This window comes from Alligator sinensis, unplaced genomic scaffold, assembly GCF_000455745.1.
Source record: "Alligator sinensis unplaced genomic scaffold, ASM45574v1 scaffold1343_1, whole genome shotgun sequence".
NCBI lineage: Eukaryota > Metazoa > Chordata > Crocodylia > Alligatoridae > Alligator > Alligator sinensis.
Genome location: NW_005842810.1, coordinates 143396 through 153672, shown reverse-complemented (window position 1 = coordinate 153672; position 10277 = coordinate 143396). Strand labels below are relative to the sequence as shown.

Here is a 10277-nt window from a genome sequence, read left to right as displayed (position 1 = left end):
TCCCTGCCACTCCCCAGAGCCACTGGCACCTCCCAGGCATTCCCCCACCACTCCCCATAGCCCCCGACACTCCCCAACATCCCCCTGCCACTCCTCACACCCACCCACACCCATAAATCCCTGACCCCATGTCTCTGCCTTATCTTTGACAGCTCTGGGGGCAGCAGGAGCACCACAGAGATGCTCTGGCCAGAAACCAGAGCATCTCTCGTTTAGGACCAACTCCCGGGTTGCCTCTGCGATCATGCCTTGCCCTACTGTTCTGCGGCATGGTTTTTTTTGACCCCTGGATATTCAGGGGTCTAATTTTGCCCCTGCACTGCAAATATGCAGTGCAGGGAACGTTTTTTTGTTCCTAAACATGCGCCTTGCAGCACCTCAAAGGGGCTTGAGACGCTGCAAGATGTACGTGCGCGCTCGTCTGGATGCCCCCAATGAGGCTAAACAGACAATTCTCTGACACTATTATAAAGATCTTTGGGAGAACCACATCCATTTTTACTCAGGAAATGAAAAATATTATGAAATCCTTTCCAGACTAGCTTCAGGAAAAATTACTTCTACTAAGTAGAAGTCTCCTCCCCTCTCCTACCCCAGGAACTCTCCTCCTCTCTTCCCACTCTCCTACCCCAGGAACATTTTATATGCTCCCAAAGATTTACAAAGGTAACTTTGGCACACTCATCATATCCAACTGTGGTATCCTCACTGAAGAGATATCAGGATTCATAGAAACCATCCTGAAACCACCTGTCACTTAAAGAGCGAATTCTCTACAAGATGCAACAGACTTCCTCAACAAGTTCCCAAACATTAATCACCTCCCTGAGAAGACCATACTTCAACCATGGATGGCATCAGCCTATACACTAAGATCCCACACCATGAAGACACAGCTGCCTGCCTGAAATACCTATAAGAAAACAGATTACACTCATATTTGCAACCACAACATATTGCGTAATTCATCCATTCCATCCTCAGCCACAACTTCAGTTTCAACAACTGACACTTCCTCCAAACCATGGGCACAGCTATAGTCATAAAGATAGCTCTACAATATACCAATGTCTTCATGAGCCACCTGGAAGAGAAATTTTTAGAAAAATTTGCCACCAAAACTGCACTATACCTGCACTACACGTATGACATTTTTATTATCTGGACTGAACATCTGGACTTGCATAATGGCTTCTACCACAGGCTTAAAAAGTACTACCCTTCAATCAAATTCTCTCTGAAATCCTCCTACACTGAAACATCCACTTTCTAGATAACACAATTTCACATCCCCCCCCCCCCCCAAAAAAAAAAAAACCAAACAAACCCAACAACAACCAAAAAACCTTCCCATGGATGACCACACTTATGTAAGCAGTATTCTATGGTCAGTCCCTTACGTACCACAGCATTTCCTCTGAGAATACTTATGAGACGCATCTCAGCAAACTGAAAACTGTCTTTACCCAGCAACCCAGTACAATCCAGCAGTGAACTAGACTGTATCTTTGAGTGTGTTGTCTAAATGCCCTGCAATAATCTCCTACAATACAAGAAAAAAAACTCGACTGACAACTGTTGGTTGCCACCTACCATCCCACACACAAATCAATAAAAAGGATCGTCAGACAATTACAACCTATATTTTAAAAGGACCATACTTTGAGAGACAGTTCCACTAAGCCTGCAACTCCTCCCAGTTCCTGGCCTTCAGACACCCTCCCAACCTTGCCCAACTCATTATCAGAAGCAAACTTCCCACTGTTCAAAAGGAACCAAAAGTGACCCAAGCTTGTCTCAAAACAAGTATAAGACCTGTCAACTCACCTCTACTAACACAACACGTGACACTCCCCACAATAAAACCATCAGAATCCATGGATCATTTACATATCTATCCTGGAAAGTGATATACCTCATCTAGTACACTAAATGCTCTCATGGGTTAGGGGCAGACATTCAAAAAGCCTGAACCTGAATTGCTTCAATCTTTGCAGGTTAATGTAACTTGGATAGGCTAAATCAGTTTGTAACCAGACAGACATCTCAGACATGCAGGCACATGCTAGCAGTGGCTCAGGCTAGAAGCCAGGGGACACCAGAGCAGCCCTCTCTTCTATTCCACAGTACTGAGTTGAGGGGGGGAGGGGTGGCCAGGCCCCAACAGGATGCTCGGATTAGGGAGGGGTTCCCACCCTCCTGACCAGCCAATTGATAACACAGTGTTTATCACCACATTAAGAAAACAACAGAGGGACATTACCAGCTATCTTTTGATTCTGCCTTTGTTCCATCTGCCACAGCATGAACCATAGCCAGGATGTGGTCTGCTAGCTAATACTGAGAGGTGTCTGTACGGCAGAGGGGATGGGGAGGGGAGGGAGCCGGCAGATGCCTGCTGTCTCTGCCACAGCTGCAGCCAGGGAGCAGAGGAGAGGGGCTAGCCCTGCTGTGGAGCCGAGAGCCCTGCCCAGCCAGAGAACATGCCGGGATGCTGGGGGAGTTTGATTTAACTTAAACCAGCAAGGGGTTTGGGACAGACATTGCATAAAATGGTTTGACCCAGATCAGTTAAGTCTGATGCTACATTCAACCAGGTTTATCTCAAACTGGTTTCAGCCATTTTCAAACTGGTTTATGTGTACTGAACATCTGTTCTGTTACAGGTTGAAACCAGCTTCTGATCACTTACACCAGTTTATGTCTAATGTCTGTCCCTAGCCATGGCAACTATATGAGTGAAACTAGACAAAAACTATGTACCAGATACAGTGATCGCTCAAAAATGATAAAGGCCAGAGACACTAGAACACAAGTAGAAGAACATTTTTCACAGAATAATCACTTCTTGTCTGACCTCATAGTTTTCATGTTCAAGAAAAATTTACAAAACACCGTCAAAAGATGAGCCTGGAAGCAAAAACTCTTTAGCTTATTGGACACTAAGAACCAATGATATGACTTCATGGTCCATTATAATCTACTCGATACTTGCTAATCTCTTCATTTCATGCTTGATAACAACCTACTGAAATGATGCTGCTTTCCACTCATCAGGTTTTTACTACAGCTCTCTTGTCAGTTGGCTACCTGATCATTTATCTTATATCCTATTCCTATTTATTTCTTATTTATTTATCTATTTAGCTCTGCTGTGCCTGCTTCTCTCCCAAAGACCTGAGGAAGAGTACCATGATACCTGAAAGCGTGCCTAAATCTACTGGAACAACTGCATGGCTGGGATAACAGGTATCACACAAAAAACTCCTGTCTCAAGTATTTTCTGGGCCATCAAGACTACAATATCACTTCAACACTACCATCCAAAGTTTGGTCTCTAGACGTTTTTCTACCACACATTAATTTAGACTTATTTTTCATTTTAGCAATAAAGCTTGTGGACCATACCTTCACCAGTGGATTAATAACACCAACGTTAGGGCTTGCATTAAAGACCTTGTTGAAGTTAGTCTCTCTGTTAACCAGCTCCAGTTGATAGAATTTTTTGTCCTCCTAACAAAGAAGAGCAAGAAATTAGAACCTCTGCATGCATTTGCAATTAGCTAAAAACCATACATGTATAAAAACTGTTTCAAACATAACTAGCTCTAAATATTTTAGAAGTAACCTATATTTCTATTAATTCCTTTCAATTTTTATTTAAAATGTATGTTTATAGCATACCACAGGCAATTAAAGGAATACCACATAGTTTACATTTATAGGATTCTGTTGTTTATATTTCACCCTTAAGAAACAGTCTGGTGGGCTATACATAGGCAAGGACTCAGAATACTTAATTTCTAGTTTTTGTACTGCCTAAATTATAACCAGATAACTATTCTGAACCTCAGTCTTCAATTTTTGTTTCTGAAACAGGAACATCAGAATATCCTGTCAAGCTGCTGTGGATTTGAGAGATGTGGAGACTCTGGACAGAATCTTGTTTCATTGTGTATGTTCAAATTGCACTTAACCAAGCCACGTAGCTGTCCCACGTAGCTAGGACACTTACAGCAAGTGATTTTACTATACGTGCTTATGCATTTGCACAGCTACTGAGCATGTGCAGGAAGCTGCGCTCTGGTAAAGCAGGTACACGATTCTGTACACATGAACCTGAGCAAAAGTTCCAAAACTGCTGCTCAGCAAACATGGGGGAAGGAGGACCCTCTCTTGTTTAGCCACAAACCCTAGTGGTTAGTGCATGGGCCTTTCCATACTTGTTTTGAAAAGCAGTTGAAAATTGTAGGTCCCAGCTCCTCAGAGGGCAGGTCTACTAGTTCTATTCCAGCTTCAAAGGTGGGGAGCATTTCGCTAAGAACACAACTAAAATGCTTTTTGCAACTTAAATTGTTAAGCACATTTACAGTATCATGCCCAATCTTGCAAAAGTTCATGTATATGTTTAACTTTACTAATTGTGACAGCTCAATTATAGTCACTGGGATATTAGCATGTGCATATTAAGTCTATTTTGAACAATTTTTCCCAGACATGTTTATATCCTTCAAGACTTAAAATATGTAAAAACAAAACAAAAAAACAAAAGCAAACAAAAACCTTACAATCAGTTTTTTTATGAGTTGATCTCTCTCTGCAATCAGATCTTTCAATTCTGCAATAAGCTGTAAATCTTCTGGTCTTGATTCTCTGTTTTGATATTTTTCTTCCATTTCTTCTAAACTTTATAGGAGAGAAATAGCACATCTTAAACTTAATATGATCGACATAAAAACTGAATGAATATGGTCATATCTTTGATCAGTACAATAGGATATACAATTAATAAAAACAGGAAACCGTTCCTCTCACACATTAAAATTTCAATTTTAACATGAATCTGAATTATTAAAGAGGTTTTAACAAGTTTGGATTTCATATAAGACTATTCTCTTACTGTACCAAATAACATTTTGGGTAAGATTTTGAAAACTCTGTACATGTAACCGTCAGTACCATTAAAGAAACCTGGTTGGGACAGGACTGAAAATCCCTTTGAGCAAGGAAAAATAAATGAACTGGAATCACAGGATGCATTTAAGAAAAAATAGTTTTCATGTACTAGAACAGGAGTAACTAATTTAATTTAACTTGAATTTTGAGAAGTCAGCAAAATGCATCTTGGCTGACTTGTTCTTAGGCACTGAGCAAAAACAAGAGTCCTGATATTTATCTAATACATTACAAGATTATAAAGAGGTGCATAGATATCATATTGGAGAGAGAAACAGAGACAGACAAACAGGGTTGGCAGCATCTTTCTCAGCTGATGTGGAGGAGAGTGGGGCAAAGATATCCGAGAATGCTGAATACTAATTAGTAACTAATTGCTGGCTGAAAAAACCAATTTACCACCATTAGACACGGAAATAAAGGAATTAGCAGCAAGAAAAGCAATTAATACTTGGATATTAGCATTTCAAGAGGAAAATAACAATTGATTAGGTTGAGAAAAATATGAAGAAACTGGAAATGCAGAGTGGGAAAGCATTAAAGGAGAAAACTGAAACAAGCCAGCCAATTTAGGAAACAGTTATAGAAGAAACAGCATAAGAATCTTTATGTTTTTAGCAAAAGATAAAGTTTTGAAAGTGTTTTTAGGAAACTACCTCAAAACACCATTTGTTGCTAAAACATAATTTTCAAATTCCTAATTGATGCTGAATATTTTCCAGTAGAAAAACTGCTGAAACACTTTTCGGTCAAACTCAACTTTCACGTAGTTTACTGTCCTAAGTTTCAAAACAGGCCCAGACTTTAGAATCTTAGGAGAAAAGACCCTGAAAAATTACAATTTAAGGTATTCAGTCAGCATCAATTTAATTTCACAAAACTTGTTGAGATAGATATAACTTTTTTATTTTAAGGCAGTATTTTCTGTTCAAAAGCAGTCATATTCTTGACATGTGTACGCCTAAAATTTATAAGAATAACATTAGGTGGTAAATTGAGCATGCTTAGTGAATCTGTTCACGACTTAACATAAGGATATTTCCTCTCACTAACAGATGGAGGAAAAATGTTAAAGGGGTCACATGATTCAATGATATAGTCTCCCTCCTTGTAGCTTCATTATGGAAGACCTCTAGTGTGACTGGTACAGGAACACAGAGACTTCTACTAGTTGGTGAAAATTCTCCAATACTGAATGAATATAGAGACCTTATAACTACCTCTGGCAGATGACGGGAGATATAGCAACTAACATAGAATGCATGGTCTGAGGCAAGGAAAAAGGACTCAGGTTACAAGGACAGGGAGTAATAGCAATATATGCAAGGAATCATTTCATTTGCAACTCTGCGTAATACGCAACTAAGTTTCCCCCCAAATCACTAGCTTATTGGCCTCTGTTCTGGCACCATGCACAGCTTCTAGGGGGCTGCATAAAAGAGAAGGCCACATATTTTGGTCTGCAGAACACTTCTTTTTGGGGTATGCAAGCATGAATTTACCACCATCCAATTCAAATAATGTAATTCTCAAAATGGAAGCGTAAGAATTAGAGTGAGCATACCAGCTAGGGCTGTGCGAAGCTTCTGGTGGCAATTCGATTCAGAGGAGATTCGGCCCAATTCAGTGGCTGAATCTCCAAATCCGAATCGAATCGGGGACCAATTAAAAGATCACCTGCCGGCTCCCCCAGCCTGCCCCATGGCTGCCTTGCCAGCCCCAGCTCCTGGTGCTGTAAAAAAAAGCCCCGACTCACCAGGTGCTGCCACGTGGGTGCGCAATCCCCGCTGCCCCCCACTGCCCCACGCTGCATGGGGACCTCTGCATGAGTCTCCCAAACCCCTCCTGCTCCCCCAGCCCTCCCTCCTCTGGCCCTTTAAGAAAAAAAATGAGAAAAGCCCCAGGACTCACCACTTCTGCAGCAGCCTTGGGGCTTTGGTGGGGCTTGTGTAAGAGTCCCCCATGCTGTGGGGGGCAGCAGGGGGCAGCGGAAATCACCTCCCACCTGACAGGAACGGTGAGTCCAGGGTTTTTCTAGGTTTTTTTTTCCTTGAAGTGCCGGAGCTGGGGCAGGCGGGGTAGCCATGGAGGGTGGGGGCTGGGACAGTGGTGTGGGGGGGCAACAGAGATTGCCCCTCCCGCCCAGCAGCACCCGGTGAGTCGGCACTTTTTTTTTCTTCTTCAAAGTGCCAGGAGTTGGGCTGGGCAGGGCAGCCATTGCCAGGCTGGGAGAGTGGGTGGGGGATGGGCCTGGGTGATTCAGAGATTCGGCCAAATCAATTCGGGACAGTGATTCGAATCACCCAATCTAATCACTGTCCCCCTAATCCGAATCTGAAGCGAATACTAGTTGCTTCGCACAGGCCTAATACCAACCAGCGTTATTTGTACCCCAAAATAATAATTAAAGAGAATAAACATATTTAGACAAAATATTTTAAAATTTCAAAAACACGATTGCATCTTGATTTGCAAAAAAAGCTTTTGATTAAGCATCACAGACTTTTAAATACACTCAGCTGTTTTATTTTTGTTGATAGACTCTGTTAAATTTTATGCTGGATTAAACTATTGTATACAAATCCCCAGAGTTAGGCTCAGCTGTCATTTTATTTTCATGCATCTCAGAAGCCAGTTTCTGTGAATATCACAGTACAGAATCCAGTCAGAATAGCTTACTGATACTACCATTAAGTTACTAAGAACTAGATTTTTCCAGTTCACTAAGTCCATTACTCACTGCATTTACATGGTACAGTTATAGAGTGATAGAGGACAGGGCTGGAAGGGATCTCCAGAGGTCATCTAGTCCAACCCCCTGTCTGAGGCAGGATCAGCTCTAGCCAAACCATCCCATACAAATACAATCTAAACTCTAAATAAGATTATCTTCAACTCTGATGCAATGAAGACCTAACAACCTAACCTGCCACAGGTAAAGCAGGGGAAACATGGCAGCCAATGTCCTGATTCTATAAAATGTTGCTGATATATGCTTAAGAGGTCCTAGGTGGAGGGCCACAACCCTTTCTACAGAGGAAGGCAAACCTCCCCACAGTCCATACCAATCTAACCATGGGGTAAAATTCCTTCCTGACCTCAAATATGGCGATCAGTCTGACTCTGAGCTGAGGGGCAAGACCCTTTAGCCAGGAGCCTCAGGCTTTGCTCCCAGCAGAATTGGCACACCCCATTTAAGTCCTCAGCCTTAGTTGTACCAACAACCAATGCCCCTGTGGAGGCTTAAAAACACCCCAACACATATAGCAGAAAAAAGGGAGGGGTCAGGGGTGAGGCAGGAGCAACCAATAAATAATAATATGCAATAAATACTTGCATAAAGACTTATAAGGGTCCTACTATTAATGGTATAGGAGCCAGGCGGCACAGGATTTTAGAGCCATAACTAGTTCCCACCATTCTGTACATGACAAGAGTTTAGATTCAGCCAAGAATCTTGCCCTGTATTTCCTTTTAAGACAAGGATGGTAAAGATATAGGCTATGCTGGTATATCATATTATATCATATATCATATATTTTGCATAAATGGCATGAATAATTAAAACTGCTAGCTGAAAATTACACTTCTAAGTGCCAGAATGAGCCTTTATGTCCCTGAAAAGGTTTTATCCTCAGGAAGATAATTTTACTACTGCTAACCTTCTCACCAAGTGCTTGTTGAAAGTATGTGCTGAATCATAGAAAATTAGGGTTGAAAGGCACCTCAGGAGGTCATCTAGTCCAACCCCCTCCCCCCTCCCCCACTCCAAGCAGAACCACCCATAATTACATCATCCCAGCCAACACTTTGTCTAGCCATGTCTTAAAAACCTCCAAGGATGGAAACTCTACAACCTCTCTGAGTAGCCTGTTTCAGTGCTTCACTACCCTCCTAGTCAGAAAGTTAACATAAAATAACCTAAACTAACCTAATCTAGTTAACCTAAACTAACCTAATCTAACCTAAACGTACTTTGCTGCAACTTGAGACCATTACTTCTTGTTCTGTCATCTGCCACCACTGAAAACAGTCTAGCTCCATCCTCTTTGGAACCACCCTTCACATAGTTGAAGGTTGCTATTAAACACCCCCTCAGTCTTCTCTTTTCCAGACTAAAGAAGCCCAATTCCCTCAGCCTCTCCTCAGAAGTCATGTGCCCCAGTCCCCTAACCATGTTCGTTGCCATGTGCTGGACTCTAATTTGTCTCCTTTTTTTCTGTAGTGGGGGGCCCAAAACTGGGAATGATACTCCAGATGTGGCCTCATCAGTGATGAAAGGAAGGGAATAATTACTTCCCTCAATCTGCTGGCAATGCTCCTACTAATGCAGCTGACTATGCCGTTAGTCTTCTTTGCAACAAGAGCACACTGTTGGCTCATATTTAGCTTCTTGTTCTCTGTAACCCTGAGGTCCTTTTCTGCAGAACTGCTGCTTAGCCAGTTGGTTCTCAGTCTGTACTAGTGCATGGGATTGTTCCATCCTAAGTGCAGGACTTCGCACTTCTCTTGAATGAACCTCATCAGATTTCTTTTGGACCAAATCCTTCAATTTGTCAAGGTCTCTCTGAATCCTAGTCCTACCCTCCAGGATATCTACTACTCTACGGCTTGGTGTCATCTGCAAACTTGCTGAGGGTGCAGCACTCCATCCCATCTTCCAGGTCATTGATAAAGATATTGAACAAAACCAATCCCAGGACTGACCCTAGGGGCACTCCACTTGATACTGGCTGCCAAATAGACATTGAGCCATTGATTACTACCCTTTGAGCCCAACGATCCAGCCAGTTTTCTATCTACCTTATGATCTATTGATCCAACCTATATTTCCTTTATCAACATGCAACCTTTTCCATACTCTACTACTTAACAGGGTGTTCATTTGAAGTTCAGTCGTCCACTACAGCCCTTTAAGGCAGGGGCAGGCAATTATTTTGGATGGAGGGCTGCTTACTGAGTTTTGGCAAGCCATCGACTGACGCCCAGGAAAAAGCCAACCTATTAAATAGGTACTTTGCGTCGGTCTTTCATCAGTCCCATGGGACGCCCATGACCGCTACAGGACAGGGAAGTCCGGGTGAGGGTGATCCCCTGCCCTCCATTGATGCTGACTTCGTGAAGGAACATCTTGAGAAGCTGGATACCTTCAAGTCAGCCGGCCCTGACAATCTTCACCCCAGGGTACTCAAGGAGCTGGCGAGCATCATAGCCCAGCCTCCAGCATGGATCTTTGAAAACTCTTGGCACTCTGGTGTAGTGCCCGAAGACTGGAAGAAGGCCAATGTGGTGCCTGTCTTCAAGAAAGGGAGGAAAGTGGA

The 10277-nt window shown here is 42.4% G+C and overlaps 1 protein-coding gene across 9 annotated transcripts in view; it reads right to left on the bottom strand.

Annotated features, from left to right (window-relative positions):
• FAM184A (family with sequence similarity 184 member A) overlaps positions 1-10277 on the bottom strand; it is a 189913-nt gene that overhangs the window by 36882 nt on the left and 142754 nt on the right. For 7 of the 9 annotated variants that reach the window (XR_003091708.1, XM_025191337.1, XM_006035158.3 and 4 more), the window contains 2 exons: positions 4569-4686; positions 3409-3513 (listed from right to left, as the gene is read on the bottom strand). Coding sequence is in view for 6 of the 9 variants with exons in the window: in XM_025191337.1 (XP_025047122.1) it covers positions 3409-3513; positions 4569-4686 (223 nt within the window). In the remaining 3 variants the exon portion in view is untranslated. The remainder of the gene's footprint in view (positions 1-3408; positions 3514-4568; positions 4687-10277) is intronic. The other 2 variants (XR_003091710.1, XR_003091709.1) reach the window with 1 other exon arrangement.